The sequence below is a fragment of the Camellia sinensis genome, chromosome 12, assembly GCF_055761805.1.
Source record: "Camellia sinensis isolate YWXY chromosome 12, ASM5576180v1, whole genome shotgun sequence".
Lineage (NCBI taxonomy): Eukaryota > Viridiplantae > Streptophyta > Magnoliopsida > Ericales > Theaceae > Camellia > Camellia sinensis.
In genome coordinates this window covers 115,643,107-115,665,072 of record NC_138972.1, presented here as the reverse complement: position 1 = coordinate 115,665,072, position 21,966 = coordinate 115,643,107, and the positions used below count along the sequence as shown (strand labels likewise).

General features: G+C 36.0%; 1 protein-coding gene and 1 pseudogene across 2 annotated transcripts; both read right to left on the bottom strand.

Moving 5' to 3' along the window:
* Positions 1-855: 855 nt before the first annotated feature.
* Positions 856-2,159, bottom strand: LOC114285715 (putative sugar phosphate/phosphate translocator At1g06470). Its single transcript, XM_028228790.2, has one exon. The coding sequence runs from the start codon at positions 2,134-2,136 to the stop codon at positions 1,318-1,320; it is 819 nt and encodes a 272-aa protein (XP_028084591.2). The 5' UTR covers positions 2,137-2,159; the 3' UTR covers positions 856-1,317.
* A 3,530-nt stretch (positions 2,160-5,689) lies between these two features.
* Positions 5,690-9,744, bottom strand: LOC114286561 (DExH-box ATP-dependent RNA helicase DExH8-like; annotated as a pseudogene). Its single transcript, XR_014345562.1, has 8 exons — positions 9,455-9,744; positions 9,199-9,379; positions 7,728-8,008; positions 7,508-7,630; positions 7,282-7,420; positions 6,938-7,206; positions 6,634-6,828; positions 5,690-6,224 (listed from the first exon to the last, which is right to left on the bottom strand). The product of XR_014345562.1 is annotated as a DExH-box ATP-dependent RNA helicase DExH8-like (transcript).
* Positions 9,745-21,966: the final 12,222 nt, after the last annotated feature.

Genomic DNA, 21,966 nt, shown 5'->3' with positions numbered 1-21,966 from the left:
CGCGCCCACTTCATCAAAAGTCGTGCCCGACAAAAAGCGTCGAGCCATCAAAAGGCGCGCCAGACACGCGGCGATGCACGTGACCGACAGAGCGCGAGTCGGCCTCTTCGTCATGGTCTTTATAAACCGAAGCGGAGGTTGAGGCTTGGAAGCATAACAAACCAGTTGAAACCTCTTCGTTCTCTGAGAGCTTGTCGCGAAGAGCTGCAAATCTTGAAACACTCTGTAAACACTCTGTAACCAACCCTTCTCTGAAACACTCAGCAACCCATAACATGGCCTCGTCTTCCCGTTCAGCTACCCAGAATATGGCCTCTTCGTCCCGTGGTCTGCTCACTCTCTTTCCCGACCTCAACGAGTAAACAAGAGAGATAACTGGTGCGGTGGCCAGTGAACCTCAACCAAGCGCCGCAGGGTTTGCTCCGTTGAACTTTCCGATGCGGTCTGTGGAGCAAAAAATGGCGGTGCAAACTGATATTGAGGCCAATCAGTATACTTTGAAGTCATGTGTGGAAACCATGACTGCGGTCACAAATTTGTCGCACCGGCTTCAGAGTAGGACAAATGAGGTGCAGCAGTTAAACGCCCAACTGGCTCTGCTCCAGCGCATGTATAAGGATGCGCGAGCAGAGATAAGTGTGCTAAAGGCGAAAAATAAGGAGCTGAAGCGGAAGGCCACCGTGATGTTCCGATTTGGAGGTCCGCCATATGCTGCAGTGGAGGAGCAGGGAGTAGTGATTGTGCCCAGTGGAGTGGGAAACACGGAGGCAACACTGTCAAGGGCCGCCCAAGACGGAGACAAGAAGAAGAGACCGGCGGCAGAGTAGAGAAGAAAAATCCCGCCTGTGGATGTGGTTGTTTGTGTATTTTTTTTTTTTTTTTTTTTTTTTTTTTTTTTTTTTTTTGGTTGTGGTGTAAAATGGTGATCGGGGTTGATCCCTGAGATGAATAAAGTATGGTTTGGTGTGCAAAGCTATATGGTATGAATGGAATTTGAAAAAGATTAAAAATAATGTGAAAGAAAAATAAAGAAAGAAATAATAAAAATATATTTGAAATCAAAATGAAAGATGGGGAAATAAGGAAAGTGGTTTGGAGAAAATAAATAAAAATAATAGATTTTGAAATCAAACGGAGGAGAGAGAGGGGACAAGCCCATGTGAGGAAAAAAGGGGTTTAAAGAAAGTGAGGGAGTGGGTTGATTAAAAAAAGGATTGTGGGTTTGAAAGTGGAAAGATGAGAGAGAGAGATTAAATGCATGTCATGTGGGCCGTGTGTTTCTCTCTGAAAAAACCAAACATGCTGCCTTGTTTGTTTTCATGCACCACCGAGAAGAGAGAGCCCAGGTGCAGAGAGAGAGAGAGATTGGTGGCCATCATCTTGATCATCCATCTCCTCAAGAATAACATATTTTGCAGCTGGATTGGTTGTCGATGACCTTGCCACATTCTCTTCACCTATTTCACCCTTTTGTAGCTTTTGGTATTTGTACCAATTGAATAAGCTCACGCCAAACAGGATTGTAATAAGGCCAGCCCCTTTCAACCAAGTAAACTGATCATGGAAGTAAAAGACAGCAACCAAGATGGTGACAGCCTCCTTGACAACTCCTGCTATTGTCACAGTTACTGCACTAGTTACTGAAACAAGAATGTATTTTGTCAATACCATAAAAAAGGCGAGAGTTCCACCAAGAAACATGAGAAGGCAACTCCGAGTGATATGCCATGAACTATTGAAGTAATTGCTTGTTCTGAATTCATCCCAAGGATCCATTATCAGAGAGAGCATAGCAGTTGCCACTGCCATCACTGGAGTTACATAGCTCATCAGGGTAAGTGGATTTTTCAGACCACATACTTCTTTCTGAAGAAGAATCTGAGTCATGGTCCAACGAAATCCAGACATAACAGCAGCAAGCATAACAAAAATGAATCCCCAAAATTCAAATTCAGTTTCCTTCGCAACTGTTAACATTATTCCAATGGATATAATAAAAATGATACCGAAAAGTTTAAAGCTTGGAGACTCCAATCTAAATGCAAAAGCAAATATAAGGAGAAATATAGGAGCAGCTGATTTACACATAGTGGCAAATGTAACAGAGATGAAAACAAGGGAGGCCATCGAGGACATGTCTTGTGTTCTTACATTTGAACACATACACGGCACCGAGACAGTTAGAACAGGTCGGCGGCGGTGCCCGGAGTTGCAGCAGCGGGCAATGAGCAAACAAACGAAGCTTTGGTTGACGAAGATGCAATCTGTATCTGCAGTAGGCCGAAATGAAACACTAGTTGCGAGAAGAGTTGGCGTCAATTCGAGCTAGCAGTGGTTTGAGTTGCTGCAGTGGTTATTGGCGGTGATTGGAGAGAAGGTATGTGTTGGAGGTTTCAATTGGTTGAGGTCTGGCGGGCGGTTAAGGCAAAGTTGCCGCCCGCCAGAAGGCGAAGAGCACCAAGAGCTTAACCTATAGCTCTGATACCATGTAGAGATTTAATGTATAAAGAGAAATGATTGTATTATTGATTGTAGTATGTTTTGTATACAATGACTCTCCTATATATAGAAGAGAAAAACATATTCACCTACCACACTCAACTCTCACCTAACACACTTACATCTACCTACCACACTCAACTCTCACATAACACACTCAACTTTACCTACCACACTTACAATCAGATATACCGTACCTTTCAGTCTATGATTACTACTCAGTTTGGGTCTATAATTAAAGTGTTACGGTCTGACTTGGGTGGGGAATATTTAAAAAATGAGTTCTGTGAGTATTTGGCCAATTTGGGTACCATTCACCAAACTTCCTGTGCAGATACACCTGCCCAAAATGGTCGAGCAGAGCGTAAACACCGTCATTTTCTTGAGACCGCTCGGCCTCTTCTTCTTTTTGCCTCAGTTCCGGCTCCATTCTGGGGGGAGGCAGTTCTTATTGCTGCTTTTCTTCTCAACCGCATGCCTACTCCCCTTCTTTCAAGTCGGTCTCCTTATGAGGCTTTGTTCTCCCAAATTCCTAACTACTCCCTCCATCGTGTGTTTGGGTCTGCCTGTTTTGTTCTTCTTCCCCGCAAAGATAGGACCAAACTTAGTGCGCGGTCTGTCCTCTGTGTCTTTTTGGGTTATAGTCCTACTCAGAAAGGCTATCAGTGTTACGACCTTGTTTCCCGTCGTCTTTATGTCTCCCGTCATGTTTCTTTTCTCGAACGTCTGCCTTACTTTCAGCTTCCTCCTGTCACTGCTTCAGTTTCCAAAGAAGATTTGGTTTACATTGATCTATTTCCTTCTGAGGTACCGTCTGATGAGTACATCTCCACAGTTCCTCTTGAGCTTGTTTCATCTTCTCCTCCTGCTTCACCTCTGCCTGCTTCTCCTCCTCCGTTGTTAGTTTATTCTCGTCGCAAGGCTTCTCCTCCACCGGTTGTCTCTACCCCTATTGCTAATCCTCCTGCTGTTGCCGACTCTGATCCTGTTGCACATCGATATCCTTCTCGAGCGTGTTATCCTCCAAACAGGTTAGGTTGGTCTAATACATGTTTTTCTGCTTCCTATCGTACTTTTTTGTCTGCTATTCACTCTTTTTTAGAACCCCAGTCTTACAAAGAGGCATGTCAAGACCCTCATTGGGTTCACGCTATGGAAGAATGAATTGTCTGCTCTATAGAAAACTAGTACTTGGGAGCAAGTTCCTTTGCCTGTTGGTAAGAACTTGGTTGGTTGCAAATGAGTCTACAAAGTCAAGACTCATTCTGATGGGTCTCTTGAGCGCTACAAAGCTCGTCTGGTTGCCAAAGGTTTCTCTCAGGAGTATGGTATTGATTATGAGGAAACATTTGCTCTTGTTGCCAAGATGACTATTGTCCGTACTTTGATCTCTGTCGCTGCTATTCGTTCTTGGCCTCTTTATCAGATGGATGTTAAGAATGCTTTTCTTAATGGCCATCTCACTGAGGAAGTTTACATGCGTCCTCCTCCTGGTCTTCCCCATTCCTCTGGCCAAGTTTGTCGTCTTCGGTGTGCTCTGTATGGTCTGAAGCAGTCTCCTCGTGCTTGGTATGATCGCTTTTAGACTGCTGTTACCGAGCTTGGGTTTCATTGTTCTGCTTCCGACTCTGCTTTATTTCTGAGACATACATCGGCTGGTTTTGTTGCTCTCTTACTCTATGTGGATGATATGATCATCACTGGCTCTGACTCTTCTGCTATCTCTGAGGTCAAGCAGCATCTCTTCTGCACCTTTGAAATGAAAGATCTGGGTCCATTACGGTATTTTCTTGGTATTGAGGTTGCTTCTTCTCTAAAGGGCTACTTTCCGTCTCAGGCTAAGTATGCTAATGAAGTCATTCACTGTGTTGGTCTTACCGATACTAAGATTTCTGATACACCTATTGAGCTTAATGTGAAGCTTAATTCTACTGCTGGTGTCCCTCTGGATGATCTTACTTTATATCGTGAACTTGTGAGTTGTTTAGTTTATCTGACGGTCACTCGCCCTGATCTTGCTTATGCTGTTCATGTGGTTAGTCAGTTCGTTTCTGCTCCTCGCTCTACCCATTGAGCTGGTTTGGTTCGCATTCTTCGCTATCTCAGGGGTACCATATTTCAAGGCTTACTATTGTCCTCTACTTCCTCTTTGGACTTGGTGGCCTATGCTGACTCTGATTGGGCTGGTGATGTTACTGATCGTAAGTTTACTTCTAGTTTTTGTATGTTTCTTGGTGATTCCTTGATCTCTTGGAAAAGTAAGAAATAATCAGTCATTGCCCGCTTTACTGCCGAAGTTGAGTATCGTGCTATGGCTCATGCCACTGCTGAGATTATTTGGCTTTGTTGTCTTTTGTCTGATTTGGGTGTCTCTCAGTCTTCACCGACATCTCTCTATTGTGACAACCGCAATGCTGTTCAGATTGCCGCAATACTGTTTTTTATGAACGGACGAAACATATTGAGATTGATTGTCATTTTGTTCGCCAGCATCTGCAGTCTGCCTCTATCTCGCTTCCTTTCATCCCTTCGACTTTGCAACTTGCGGACTTCTTCACCAAGACTCACACTACCGCTCGGTTTCAGTTTCTTCTTAGCAAACTCTCAGTGTTTTCTGCTAAAACACCTTGAGTTTGAGCGGAGGTGTGAGAATATAGAATATAGAATATATCATTGTGTGCTACAAATTAGAGTCCTATTAGAGGCATGATTGTGTTAGAGTTCTGTTAGAAACATAGAGTCCTGTTAGAGACATAATTATAATCGTATTTGTATTTTCTTTTTTAGTTTAGGATTTAGGACTATATAATCTAAGGTCTTATTGTAATCTTTGACACAATTGAATATACAGAAAAGCTTTCAGAAATCTTACAACAAATTGTAATTAACCCCAAAATTTAAAAAACAGTTTATCGTATATGTTTTTCACATAGTTTTGCTACCAAAGGTAACCTGTTAACCTAACCATACCTAAGCAGTCATGTATTGGGATAGAGTTCATATATTATCATCCAGTTAACACTATTTCAGCGATCCCTAAGCGGCAAAGGGGAAAAAAAAATAAAAATAATAAAAAAAAGAAGAGGAAAGAAAGAAAGAGGGGGAGGGAGGGGGGAGGAGGAAAAAGAGATCCAAAGCAAGATCTGAACGTGGAAAAACCCTTAAACTTTCCTTTTGACAAAAAGATTAACTAATACCTGTAATCAAGAAACCGAATATTGTTCATGGTAAGGATTACTTGCACTTCATGCAACTCATCTGCCAATATCCGGATGGCCAGATACTTGAAGAAAGTTTGCAAAAGACTTCTGTTCTTCCAAGTTTTCACTGTCGCTATCGAATTTGGGAAACCATAAGACACACTTGACTTCACTCCATGGGATTGGGTTGTCCTCTGCTTCGGAGATAATTGTCTGGGAGGGGTGAGAAAGGCCCCAAAGAATTCTGACACCAGAGAGGGATGCATCAAGTGGGGAGCCAGCAGATAGAACTGTTGTGGATATTATCTTGGATGGATCGTAGTGGCGAGAGAGATGTGAGGAGAAATGAAAATCGGTGTCATCCAATAAAAGAATGCATTCATCGTAAGATGTGGGAAACAATCTCAGAAGTGATGTGGCATACACAATTTCATCTTCCGGCAAGCATAAACTTGATCGAGAAGATGATGAAGTTGATGGACCCACATCATGAGAAAATTCACATTTATCTCCATTTCTACAACCCTGCAGATACATTTCTACAGTTATTAAACCATTATTGTCAAATTGTGAATCTTAAGATTCACTTCATTTAGCATAATATATAAATGTTTAAAATAAAATAAATATCAATAAATAACTAAACTGTATATATGTATATACATATAAAAGCACATATATCAGTATAATTAGTTGACATCTTTTTTTATTTTATGAAAACACCACCATTTCATGCATTATGCAACTAGGACTGAATCATAATGAATTGCAGTGAATCGCAATTGAATCGTAAGACTCAATTTAAGATTCAACCGTATGAATCAAATCATTTTGCTTGAAACTTGATTCGTAAGATTCTATCAACCATGTTAGAAACAATGGAAATTGCACAGCACAAAACTTCAAAGAAGCTCAGAGCCAGACAAGTAAATACCTTGAGAGAAAGGAAGTACTAGCAGACAGATCTTTTTGCTTGAAGTGAATGAGAAAATGAGCGTTGGTTGCCCCTGTTGCACAGCCCTTTGACAAAAAATTTACATAGAGAAGGTTTTCAAAGGGCAGGAGGACCATCACCATTAATGTATTTATGTTCGTTGCTAGATATGTCTTCTGTATATCGAACTCTTACCTATCGAACATGATGAGCAAGTAGAAAGATCAATTCAATATCTTTTTTGGGTGAATAATATCAATTCAACATCAAGAACGGTTTTTACATGGCAAAAAAAATGCAATACCTCTTTGATTATAGTTGCTAAATTTTCAGCCACCTCATGTGACAGAAAGTAACTAGAAGGAACGAATGGCACAGAATTACACATCCTTGTTTCATTTGGAAGCTCAGAGTGCTCATCATCTGCAGCCATACTGTCTATATTTCCATTTTGCTGACATGTGAGAAGACATGTATGTTGAAACTCGTAAGGCTCATAATACAACGGTAGACCATCAGCTGTAGCCAGAAATTTGGGTCGAAAGCGGTGAATTGAATTTAGTATATCTTCATCTGCAGAAAAATGCACTCACCGTGAGACAAAACTCAAATCATGGTTGCATACACATGAGATTGTTAAACCCATACATATTTCTGCGACATGGTTTAGTGATGGCTGAACGAGATTGTGGAAAGAACACCATTCTTCTGCAGGGACCAACACTTGTGCAGCTTTCATCTCATCAAAGTGTAAAAGTTGTTTCAGCCGATCAAGACGGAGCTTATCCTTTAAGAAGTAGACAAACGAATAAATTTTCGAATTCCATTGAGAAAGACAATCTTCCAGAAATTCAAGTGTAACAAACTACTTAACCTTGTAAACACGTTGCCAAAACTGAAATGCACAGAGGTTTGCCAAAAATACCATTTCCTTTCTACCAGTTAGGGCAGTACTCTTTTCATCTCCAGAATAATAGCAGTCAGTGTACTCTGCATACTGAAGAATATATGCAATTAATGAGAAAGAGGAATTGTTTGAGTAATCAAATGAAATAGTAATGAAATTCTGAAGCTTAACAATTTAATAAATATACCAAAATGTCCTGCACAAAAGGACGTAGAATAGGTAAAGGCTGTGCATCCATCAACACACCAAGTAGAATGCCTTCACGTAACATTCCCATATCTCCAAACTTCAATATGATCATGGAAGCATCAAATGGCAATGAGAAACTGACAAGCAATCGTCCATAGAATGTAGGCTCGTACCGACCCCTGTGAGATGTTTTCTCCAATGCATTGATGTGATCGAGCAAACTCAATGCATCTTCAACAACTTCTGGATCTGGAGGATCCATAGCCTTCTGCAACAAGACTACAATGACAAAATGTCTCAATAATTAGGGGCCTTATTCATTCCCATGCAGACAATTACCACATGCAGAGGCAATTAGCATAGCATAGCAGACAACAAACTTTCAATTTCTCCTAATCTTGCAACAAGAAGTTGTAACACAAACTTTCTAGCAAGGCCAGAGTAATCTTAAATCATGTTTACATCTTCTCACAAGATCTTAAAAACATCATTTTCACCTATTTCACTAGCTGATACTTTCGAGAACCATACCAGTTAGAACCCCAAAAGTGGGAGATTAACAAGATCAACATAACTACCAAACAAATATGTCACAGTAACTTGCTAAATTCCTTAAAGACAGTCGTTAGATATGCCAGGTTTAATATTATCATTCAAGTTAGGGCAACAATCTTGGGTGGGTTAAAAACCAGGCTTGAGCAGGTTGGCAATACTGCAACCCAAGACTATCTCAGGTGCAAGGTGCGCTCTGAACACAAGTTCAAAATAGGTCCAGGGAGACAGATTTGCGGTTGGCTGTGTTGTAATCAAATAATTACCTTTTCCCAAACATCATTCATGAATATTCTCTTTATGGATGCCTCCATCACCATGTTAACTGACCAAACTTGTTTGTATATAAGGCTATGTCAACTTACCAAACATGCCCAAGTGCGCGTTTTGTAAAATAAGATATCAAGAAAAATGACTTGACCAGCTTCCAAAATTAGAAGAAAAAATAAAATATAGAGCAAAAGTTATGTAATGAAATGGACTCACATAGAATAGTGTAGCATTTACATAATTTCTACTTTGTTAAGAACTTAAGAGGTAATTGGAGTATCTATGGATCTAGATGGCAAAATTAGTGCAGACATCTCCATACTTGGAAGGTCACTTTCATCCAATGTAATGTTTTAAATGCACAAAGGTAATTAAGTTGCATGCTATACAAATATATCACGGACATCAAAAACTGAGGCTTGGACACTTGTCAGGTTGGGCTAAAGTTCCTATCTGCTACAACCTCTCAAAATCAAATGGATAAACTTTTCATCAATTCCTAACAAAAAAGAGAGTATCAAGTCTCATCTTCCATTCCTACCCAATATAATCATCCACGTACAAAGTGGAAACAACTTCCAGCTATTCCTTTGACAAGCCAAAAAAAAAAAAAAAAAAAGCATAGCAAATTACAAATACCACCATACCTTTGAGATCATTAATGGCTTTAGACTCAGCGCAGCAAATCAGAAGCACTTGCTGTCTCAATGACAGTCTCAGTATTGTTGGGCACTCAAAATCTTGTAGCTCATTGAAGAATGATCCAGTAACCAAGCGCTAAATTTGACCATCACAAGTCCGAACTGTTCTTCCCCTGCGCTGGTTAGCCTACAGCATATATCTTTGAAGTTATCACAACTGAAAAAAAAACTTCAAATTCAAACCAATAGGGTTCCAAAATACCTGAGATTTAGAAACCCAGACGAGCTCTGCAGATTCAGTCTTCCTATTACTGTCCCAGAGAACTTGTAAAGAACGGCATGAATCAATGACAAAGGCTACTTTGGGAATTGTAACAGAAGATTCTGCAATATTAGTGGCCAAAATTACCTGCACCATTAAGAACTTTGAAAAAACAGCCAAAACCACGCCACGATGTATAATTAATGCAAGAAGCCTCCAATTCAGGAAGAATTAAAATCAATATAACGATTGACAGAAGAAGAAGAAGATTAAAACAGAGCTCTTTAAACACATTTAACAAATTCCAACACTCGTGATGGCTACATCCCTCAATCTCCTTCATATGATTTCTAAACTAGGTATCTACAGCCCCTTCCTCACTCAATCACGCACAAATCCCTTCAGTTCTTCACATGGAAATGAAATAGAATTAACAAAACTATGTCATACAAAATTTTTCAACCAAAAAAAAGGACCGCCTTTCACAAAACAGGCAAAACATGTACCATTATTTCAATCAAAATTCAAAGAAAATCTATGTCAAGAAAGTTATGTCACCATATACAGTATAAACATGTAGGGAAGTCATTGTGCAATAACAGATGCGGAAGCAAGAGGTAAAAATTGTTGGAAATGGTTATAAAATTCTGGGTAAAATCAGAATTTTTTTTTAAGTTTGGTCTATTTTTTAGGTGGGTCTCGTGCGTTGATTTTCACGGGTCAAAGTGGTAACGTGTTTTATGCCGCGTTGTGATTCATGTGGTATATTTGGTTGCTCAAAACCATTATCGAATGAATGGGAAATTGAAGCCAAAGTGTGCTCCATAGAAATGGAGTTTTGGTAGAAATTCTTTAAGGTTGTAAAATGACTTGTCCCACATTAATTTGGTGGGAAGTTTTGAATGGGTTTATAAGGCATGGTTTTGGTACTTGGGGTGTGCCCCAAGGGTTACCCAAGTATTTTAGAGAAAGAGGTTATGGGCTAGACCCATTGGACACAAAAATCACCACACGCGTGCTAAAATCCAAAATTCAAATTAAACTGGTTTTGTTTTACTGTACATCCAAACAGGGCCGTTCCCGTTTTTTTATCTATTTGAATTATAAACCCAACAGATTCAAATTTGTTTGAATTCAAAACCAACAGGTTCACACCTGTTTACTTCAAACCCAACAGCCATAATTCCATCTATAAATAGGACAACCTTCATTTGGATTTTGTAACTCAAATTCTGTCCTTCATAATTCTGCAAATATTCTTTTCATATTGCTGCATTATTTTCTTCTGTGAGAGAGTATAAACACTTAGTGTGTTCGTTAGGCAAACAATTTGTAGTGTTGCTATTATTTATAGTAAATCATTTTATCTTGGGAGATAGACGTCCAAATTCTGAAAGCACCGTGGAGAGGACGAATCTGTCTTAAGGATACAGTGTCAAACACTGGACTTGATCAGATAATTATTCAAAGAAATTAATCAAGTAAGTTGTTTAATTTATTATTTTGTTTTATTTATTTATTTAAATCAGATTTTATTTTTATTTTTGTAACAAAATAAAATCTATTTTTATTTATTTTGTTTTATTTCTAGTTTGATTTTTGTAATCAAACAAATTCTCTCATTTCCTTTATTTCTTTATATTCTAGTTGTTATTTAGTACACAACTGAATTTAATCTACTTAAATACAGTGAAGATTGTCCAACAATCTTAAGACAGAATCTATTTTTGGTATCTTCATTGTATTTAATTTTCTGTAATTTTATAAAGACATATTCTGGTTGGAAAAACAAATAGTGATTTATGCTATTTGACAGATAGTAGTAATATACTGTCTCTTTTCTTTGACAACTAGTAGTAATATACTGGTGTCATTAACAATTACAGAATATTAATTTGTATTACAGAAAATTATTATGGTATTTTATTTTTCTAGTTTCAGTAATAAGGAAAATAAAATAATTTTGTGTTTTAATTTATTTTCTGATTTTGGTAACTAGAAAATTAATTTGTGGTGTGTATTTCTGATTTTTGTAATAAGATATTATTGTGGTATTTTATTTTCTAGTTTTAGTAACAGGGAAAATAAAATTATATTATTTTCTAGTTTGGTAACAAGAAAAATAAATTATTTTGTGCTATAATTTATTTTCTGGTTTTAGTAACTAGAAAATTAATTTTGTTAATCAATCATGTAACTTTGTGTTTCAGTTACAATCTGTACATGTTGTACGTAACTTACGGTTTCGTTTGGAAGGTCACTTAAACCCTTTGTGAAAAGGTGTTAGTACTTGGAAGTATTTGATTCTGGAGTTAAATATTAGTTTTACAAACTAATTTCATTTTTATTACGGAAAAACCCTTTGGCAAGGTTTTTCTTTATTGGTTTACTGATTTATTCTTTAATTCTGTGAATAGTTTTTGCACTTTAGTTGGAAAATATATATTTATATATATATTCACAAGAACATTTTAATGTATATTTAATTAGTTTATTTATGGACTAATCAAACTGATTAAATAAAGATATGTTTTAAAGTTTAAAATTTAAAACGCGTTGAATCTTATTTATGGGTTTTTTTTTATCTCATAATGAAAGTTATGGGGTCTTGCATGATTAATTTATTTTGTTAATTCATTATTTTTAATTGATGCGTTTGATATGCATGAATTGATATCAACTCTAGTTATTTCTTTAAAAAAATAAAAATAAATAATGTCATGATAAATTGATATGTTGACTTTGGACATAAGCAGATTAATTTGAATATTTCTCATCAATTTTGAATGGGTGTTTAAACACCAAAGAAATTTAAACATGAAGATGTATGTAGTTATATCGTTCCATTTAATTGGGAAGTAAATTTAAGAAATCTTTTATTTTAAATTATGTGACATGAGATGTTGTTAATAATTATTTTACTTGCGTAGTAGAATTTGTTAAACCATAAACCATTTTATTAATATGGGGTGTATCTCTTGCATTAGTTGAGATAATTTAATTTTCTTCTGTAACAAATTTTTTTATAACAATGACGCTTTTTCGTAAATGAGTTGCAAGAATGTATACAATTAAATGGATTTTTTGAATTATTTGATTCTTAGGCAAAATTTTTATGAGGATATGATTTTGTCAAAACATTAATTCTGATTTGTGTAGTTATAATTATTTTGGTTTTTTCATTTGAGATTTATGAATCATGATTTGAAATTTATGAATCAAGCACATCATAGACAACAAGTGATGGATGTTATATTTTGTTTTAATTAGAAGTGATAGGGGTGGTGAATATGATGCACCTTTAAATGATTTTGTGCACAACATGGCCTTATTCACCAAACTACAGTACCCTATTCTCCTCAACAAAATGGAATTGCTGAAAGGAAGAATAGAACCCTAAAAGAAATGATGAATGACATGTTACTAAGTTCAGGCTTACCACAGAACTTGTGGGGGGAAGCAATTTTGTCTGCTAATTATGTTCTTAATAGAATACCCCACAAGAAAACCAACAGCACTCCTTATGAATTGTGGAAAGGTCGATCGCCTTCCTACAAATACTTAAAAGTGTGGGAGTGTTTGGCAAAAGTTGAAGTTCCTGTTCCTAAAAAGACTAAGATTGGACCAAAAACAGTAGACTGTGTGTTTATTGGTTATGCTCAGAATAGTAGAATAGTAGTGCTTATCGGTTTCTGACTTATAAATCAGAACTACCTGATATAAATATGAACACTATCATAGAGTCAAGGAATGCTGTGTTTTTTGAACATGTCTTTCCTTACAAGAAAGGACAGGAATTAAGTTCACAGGAAAGAACTTATGATTATACACAAAGTCAAGAGACTAATGACAATCAACCACAAGAGACTAGTAATGGTCTTGACTAACAGGATTTAACTGGTGATGAACCAAGATGAAGTAAGAGAGCGAGAACATCAAAATCTTTTGGTCCAGATTTTCTGACATAGCTGTTAGAAAATGAACCTCAAAGCTTTAAGGCAACAATGACAGGTCCTGAAGCACATTTGTGGAAAGAGGCTGTTAATAATGAAATTGAATCCATTATGCAAAATCATACTTGGGAATTGGTGGATCTTCCACCAAGTTCTAAACCTCTTGGATATAAATGGATATTCAAGAGAAAAATGAAGGCAGATGGTTCAATAGACAAGTATAAAGCAAGACTTGTAGTAAAAGGTTACAGGCAAAAGGAAGGTCTGGACTATTTTGATACATATTCCCCTGTGACAAGAATAACATCCATTCACATGCTTATTTCTATAGTGGCGTTGTTTAATTTAGAAATACATCAAATGGATGTTAAGACAACTTTCTTAAACGGTGATCTAACTAAAGAGATCTATATGGAGCAATCCGAAGGGTTTGTAATGTCGGAGCAAGGAAAGAAAGTTTGTCGGCTTGTAAAATCCCTATATGGATTAAAACAAGCATCTAAGCAATGGCATGAAAAATTTGATTATGCAATGCTTACAAATGGGTTTAAGATAAACGAATGTGACAAATGCGTCTATGTTAAAAACACTGACCAAGGATATGTCATAGTTTGTCTGTATGTGGATGATATGCTTATCATTGGAAGCAATCAAAATATGATCAAATCAACTAAGCAATTTCTTAACAAAAGATTTGATATGAAAGATATGGGGGTCGCAGATGTTCTATTAGGAATGAAAATTATTAAAACATCTGACAGATATGCATTATCTCAATCACATTATATTGAGAAAATTCTTGGTAAATTTATCAAGGATGATATGAATTTAGCTAGAACACCTGTAAACGTCAATCTTTATTTATCAAAAAATAAAGGTAATGCAGGTCCCAGTTAAAATACTCCCAAATTATTGGAAGCCTAATATACCTAATGAATTGTACTCGTCCTGATATAGCTTATGCTATCAGTAAATTGAGTAGGTACACTAGTAACCCTAGAGAAGACCATTGGAAAGCGATCATTCGGGTTCTTAGATATCTAAGATTCACCCGTGATCATGGTTTGAACTTTACTCGATATCCAGCAGTACTTGAAGGTTATTGTGATGCCAATTGGATATCGGATACTAAAGATTCAAAATCCACTAGTGGATATGTCTTTACTCTAGGAGGCGCTGCTGTTTCTTGGAAATCCACGAAACAAACTTGCATCGCACGATCAACAATGGAATCCGAGTTTATTGCTTTAGACAAAGCAGGAGAAGAAGTAGAATGGCTTCGTCACTTCTTAGAAGACATTTCAATATGGCTAAAACCTGTGCCAGCTATTTGCATTTATTGTGATAGTCAATTTGCAATAGGCAGGGCACAGAATCATATGTATAACGGTAAGTCACGACATATTCATCATCGACATAATACCGTTAGGTAGTTGTTGTCAAATGGAATAATCTTAATAGATTATATAAAATCTAAAGAGAATATTGCGGATCCGTTAACAAAAGGTTTGACAAAGAGTTAGTGTATAGTTCATCGAAGGGAATGAGATTAAAGCCTATTACATAAGAGTCGTCATAATGGTAACCCTACTTATATGACTGGAGATCCCAAGAACTAAGTTCAAAGGGACAACTAAGTTATATATGGCTCGCCAGAAATCACCAAGGGATTAAATTTTCCTACCCATTCCTATGGTGAGAGTGATATCTACAACATATGTTGTATGCAGGGGTATAAGGATAAGCTTTGCTTTTAATGATTACTTATATCTTGATTGAGGCATAAAATCAAGACGAGTATAAGTAGATACTCACAATAAGAATCACCTATATGAGTGTCGAACTGGGGCTAGTTCTATGAGAAGGAAGAGGCTAAATTCTCTAGAAACATTCATGAAAACCAGGAGTGTTCAAGGCCAAAATGAACACAACAGTGAGAACCACGATGTGTTAGAAGATATTTTGTGTGAAATCTATTGTCTTGGCTTACACAAACGGCTGAACAATTCAAGGCATCGCGTCCATTGGTTAGCCAGTAAGTCCGATAGGTTATCACTAGGGAAGGTTCAAGGCCGAAAGCTACCAATCCTGATGCAAGATATTTTCGACTTATACTTTTTCGATAAAGTCTGCATATTATTGCATTTCCGTTATCATCAAATTCCATTCATGTGGGAGATTGTTGGAAATGGTTATAAAATTCTGGGTAAAACCAGAATTTTTTCCTAAGTTTGGTCTATTTTTTAGATGGGCCCCGTGTGTCGATTTTCACGAGTCAAAGTGGTAACGTGTTCTATACCGCGTTGTGATTCACGTGGTATATTTGGTTACTCAAAACCATTACCGAGTGAATGGGAAATTGAAGCCAAAGTGTGCACCATAGAAATGGAGTTTTGGTGGAAATTCCTTAAGGTTGTAAAATGGCTTGTCCCACATTGATTTGGTGGGAAGTTTTGAATGGGTTTATAAGGCATGGGTTTGGTACTTGGGGTGTGCCCCAAGGGGTATCCAAGTGTTTTAGAGGGAGGGGTTATGGGCAAAATGGGCTAAACCCATTGGACCCAAAAATCACCACACGCGCGCCGCCGCCGTCCCTCTGTCCGGTCGGCTGGGCTAGGCCTAGGCTTGGGTGTGTGGTTGGGTTGGGATTGTTCGGCCCAATACTAATCTTTTTGGGCAAAAAACATTTGAATTTAATTTAATTTTTGGTAAAATAAAATCCAGAATTCAAATTAAACTGGTTTGGTTATCTGTTTGAATTATAAACCCAACAGATTCAAATCTGTTTGAATTCAAAACCAACAGGTTCACACCTGTTTAATTCAAACCCAACAGTCATAATTCCATCTATAAATAGGACAACCCTCATTTGGATTTTGTAACTCTAATTCTGTCCTTCATAATTCTGTAAATATTCTTTTCATATTGCTGCATTATTTTCTTCTGTGAGAGAGTATAAACACTTAGTGTGTTCGTTAGGCAAACAATTTGTAGTGCTGCTATTGTTTGTAGTAGATCATTTTATCCTGGGAGATAGATGTCCAAATTCTGAAAGCACCGTGGAGAGGACGAATCTGTCTTAAGGACACAGTGTCAAACACTGGACTTGATCAGATAATTATTCAAAGAAATTAATCAAGTAAGTTGTTTAATTTATTATTTTATTTTATTTATTTATTTAAATCAAATTTTAATTTTTTTTTTGTAACAAAATAAAATCTGTTTTTATTTATTTTGTTTTATTTCTAGTTTGATTTTTGTAATCAAACAAATTCTTTCATTTCCTTTATTTCTTTATATTCTAGTTGTTGTTTAGTACACAACAGAATTTAATTTACTTAGATACAGTGAAGATTATCCAACAAAAATTCCCACCCACACACCCCCGATAAAAAAAAAGAAATGTTACTGAAAAGGAAAACATTTCTTACGTTACGACGGGATTTCCAAATTTTCACGACCTTGAGAGCATGTTCAATGTCAATACTGCTATGTAAAATGTGAACTTTAAAAGAAATACTAAAAGGCTTCAGAAGGAACCATTGCTGCTCAAGTGCATAGTATTTTGGAAGAAAGACCAAAATGATCTTTTCAATGTTTGGCTCATTTTTATGAATGTGCAACACCAAGTCATGTATAAGTCTGTGCACTTCAGGCTTAATATCAGCATCAGCAACAACAGGGCTTGGCCTAGAACAATATTTCAAAGACAGAAGTTCTGAACTTATTCCGAGAAGTTCAGATACCTGTTCAGCCAACACTTTAAGAGTATAAAAATCAAATATAGCTGAAAAGGTATGTAGTACTACAACAAACTATGCTGGAAGTACATAATGCAGTTACAAATTAACATACAAGCTGCAAAGCCTAAAATTGTGGTGGTTTGGGGGAGTTCTCATTGGGCATGGTAGTTCCCGCTTCTACTAGTTCCATGGAGGTTTCATGAGCAGATACTAGCGCTTGAAAATCCACGCCAGATTGCAAAATATCATTGTACTTTCCAGATGACACAATTACCCCGTCTCGCATTACCTGGTTTTGAAAAAGAACAAAAAGAGGTCAATATTTCAGGCAAAAATAAAAATAAAAATAAAGAAATTTGTGTTGAGATTTGAATAATGAATCATACCTGCCAAGATAAGATCAATGTTATGCAAGAAGTCAACTTGGTGAGTTACGAGTAGAATGGTCTTATCTTTGAGGATTCCCCTCACACATTCCTGCCAGACAAGCATGAAGAAAATTTTAAGCTAAGTTTCATCACATGAAAAGTAAATTGTTTAAACATGGTTCAAAATTTCTAATTAACTTCACCAACAATAACTGAAAATCATATGTTTCCCAGTTTGCAGCCCTAGTTGTGATATTGTGGTGGTACATTTTAAAAATAAAAATTATTTTTTACCTAAATAAAATTACTTTTCATTAAGGGATATTTAATCTAACATTCCTCTTCAATTTTTTACAATGAAAGAGATTCACAATATTTTTTTTGTAATTTAAGGTCCCACACCCACGCCTACACCATTGTTTAGGAACTCGGACTAGGCCGGCCGGTGGGACTGGTTGGACCGGGAACCGGGCCTTGTTCCAGTCCGGAAAACCTTCTAAACCCGGATTAAGGGCAAAATCGGTGTAAAATTGAAAAACTGGCAGACTCGACGGTCGAACTGGCAACCCAGACTGGGTTTTGAGGGTCGGCCCGTTTGTGTGTGTGTGTGTTTTTTTTTTTTAAATTCTGTCTTTAACTTCTTCTTTTCTTTCTTTCCTTCTTATATATATATGTATTTTAAAATTTTGACTAAAAATTCTTACTTCAAGAGTCTCCTCTTATAAGGAGTCGTCTCATTGGAAGCTTAAGGAGATTATGAAAGTCTATTTCTATTATAGGAAAAGATTTTTGAAAGAGAACCTACAAAATTCTATGTGGGATTCAATCAAATTATTTGAATCATATTGATTGAAAGGAGAGTTGAAAATTTTATTTCCCTCCAAAATTAAATCTAGTATTCAATCAATTTGTTTAGAGGGAATGTTAACAAAACTTAATTTTTTTAAAACAAGTGACTTTTTCTTATCAGTTATGATTTTATTAAATATTATTAATAAATACTATGCAACAATTTTTATTTTTATTTGAGTATTTATATATATTTTTATTTATTTATAATTTATAATTATATAAAATTAATTATGACATCACGGTTCAACCGCTTTGACCCGACGGTTGAACCGGTGACCTGTCCACCCAGTCCTTTTTTCCGGTTCGCTCACTGATCTAGTTTTCAAAACATTGACCCACCCAATTGATGGAGAAAACCGAAATTAGAAAAAAAAAAAAGTGACTTTTTTAGATTTTTTGTTCTCTAATGCAATGCATTGTAAACAAAACAATATATTATAAGGCAATGAGAGAACTGTCATACCTGCTACACTGTTGACAATAACTCTAGTAGTCTTTGACTGAACATCACAAACTTTATGCCTTTTGTGGTAACTCTTTGAGGAGCTCAAGTCCTTGTTACACCGGTGAACTTGGCAAACATGTGGTATGACAAGTTTAGAATGTGTCCCTTTCAAAATTTTGTGTTCATTAAGTCCTTGTTACACCCGTGAGCTTAAATCCATTTCAATAGTAATAAAAAGAATTTCTTAGCAAACAATAAAAGATATGACATTTTGTTTTATAAACCCACCCTTATCTGATACCTCCCTACCCTACTCCTTCTCCCTAGTCACCAACACGGAATCCCAAAACAAACTAGGAAAAATCTTGTTTTTTCCCCTCCTCTACTACTCTGTTTTTTCCCCTCTCCTGCCATCACCCCTCCACCCAAGGAAACCCACGGGTTTTGATGTGGTTGATTTCAATCAAGAAAGAGCTTCGTTTGGATTTATGCGCAGCCCAGATATCTCATTTTGGATAAATCACAATCAACATAAACTTCTCAATCAAAATCCATCCTCTATTTTTGTTGATTTCCAAAATGATTTACTAAGATGAGAGCATTTTTAAATTTTTCTATGTGGCTGGTTGGGACAGAGAAAGGAAAGGGAGAGAGGGGATGGCGGTTGGTCCTTGTAGGTGGGGAAGACAAAAGACGGTTCGGTGATGGTGGCGGACGATGGTGGCTGCTACGGAAGAGAAGGAAACATAATCTCATTAGAAAAAAGATAGTGTAAAGTTTAAATATTGGTAGTAGTAGAATCATAAATCTATCCCACATCATTCATAATCTAATTAGAAAAAATATAGTGTAAAGTTTAAATATTGGTAGTAGTATAATTGTAAACTTATCCCACATCATTTAAAAACAACGCATAATGTTTGAATATAAGGGGTGATTGAGACATCTAATAATTGCCGAGCTGAGTAGCGTTAGCTTATGACTCAAGCGAGGGCACCAAAGTGGTTGGATGACGGTAAAGTTGATAGATGGCTTCAACGCTTGAACTCAGGCTAGACCAGCGAACCTGTAGGTTCTAGCTAGCTTAGTTGAACTCAGGCTAAAACGATTAAACCACTAGGTTCTACCTAGCTTGGTTGAACTCAGGCTAGACCGAGTAAACCTCTAGGTTCTAGCTAGCTTAGTTGAACCCTGTAGGTTGTGGCCAGCTTAGTTGAACTTAGGCTAGACCAGTGAACCTGTGAGTTGTGCCCAGCTTAGTTGAACTTAGGCTAGACAGTGAACCTGTTGGTTCTCTGGCTATAGCTTTAGTTTAAGTCATTGGACAACAACCTTTTTTTTTTTTTTTGTAATAGAAAATAAAAATAATAATAATATTGTGATTATCAAGGATGGACTTTTATTTTTCATGTATAAAATAAATAAATTAGTATTGTTACGATCATGGATGGATCTTGAAAATTTGAAAATCTAAATATACTTTCGCACCCTATGGATCAATCCTTGGTGATGATTACAAAACATAAAAATGATGATTTTTTCTATTTCAATCAATAACATTTGGTGGGTTTGGCAACTAACCAAAAAAACTCTTTTTTTTTTTTTTTGAATATTATATTTTTTAAATTTGTGTTAAAGATTTTACATTTTTTGTGCATCTAGTGTAGAATGATCTAAAAATATCACCAACTTATTTTCACTTTTATTTTTAATGAATTGTTTTTCAGTTTTTTATAACTTATTTGGTCCATGTAGTCGAGTAGACTCTAAAACGCAAAGTTTTTTGAAGTTTTTTGAAAAAAGTTCATTAAAAATGAACCCTAGTTCCACGAAATTTTCTCATTAGAAAAGAGATAGTGTAGAGTTTAAACACTGGTTGTAGTAGAATCATAACTCAATCCCACATCGTTCATAATCTCATTAGAAAAGAGATAGTGTAAAATTTCAACATTGGTAGTAGCAAAATCGTAAACCTCTTGCACATTGTTTAAAAACAACCCATAATGTTTGAATATAAGATGTGATTGAGACATCTAATAATTGCCAAGCTGAATAGAGTTAGCTGGTGACTTAAGCGAGTGCACCAAGGTGGTTGGATGATGGTAAAGTTGAAAGGTGGGTTCGACGCTTGAACTTTTGGTAGACCAGTGAACGTGTTCGTTCTAGCTAGCCCAAGGGTTTTTTTTTTTTTTACATGTATACAATAAAAAATTAGTATTGTGATGACCAAGGATGGATTTTTTTTCATGTATAAAATAAATAAATTAAAATTGTTATGATCAAGGATGGATCCCCAAAATTTGAAAATCTAAATATACTATCCCATCCTTTGGATCTATCCTTGGTGATGATGTTCAACATAAAAATAATGGTTTTTTCTATTTCAATTAATAAAATTTGGTGGGTTTTGGCAACCAACTAAAAACTCTCTCTTTTTTTTTCTTTTTTTTTTTTTTGAATGTTATTTTTTTTTTAATTTGCCACTAAAATTTTACAGTTTTTGTGTAACTAGTGTAGAATGATCTAAAAACATCACCAACTTATTTTCACTTTTTTTTTAGTCAATTATTTTCCATTTTAATTTTATAACTTATTTGGTCTATGCAATCGAGTCAATGCTAAAATGCAAAGTTTTAAAAAAAAAATTTGAAAAAACATTAGTAAAAATGAAACAAAAAAATTTAAAAAAAAATCCAAATACTTACCCGAGTTCCACTAAATTTTCTTTACAAAAAATTACAATTAAATAGTATTTTCCAAAAAATAATTACAAATTTTTTAATTTACCACTCTGATCTGAATTTTTTTTTTCTACACTTGCATTACTACATACCTTTAAAATAATTCAAAATATATTCCAAGCACAATAAACATTTTAAAGCTTTGACAACAGAGGATTTGGTGATGGTGGTTACGAGAGAGAAGGAAACATAATCTCATTAGAAAATAGATAGTGTAAAGTTTAAACACTGGTTGTAGAAGAATCGTAAATCCATCCCACATCGTTCATAATCTCATTAAAATAGAGATAGTATAAAATTTAAACGTTGGTAGTAGTAGAATCATAAACTCATCCCATATCATTTAAAAATAACGCATAATATTTGATTATAAGGTGTGATTAAGACATCTAATAATTGCCGAGCTAAGT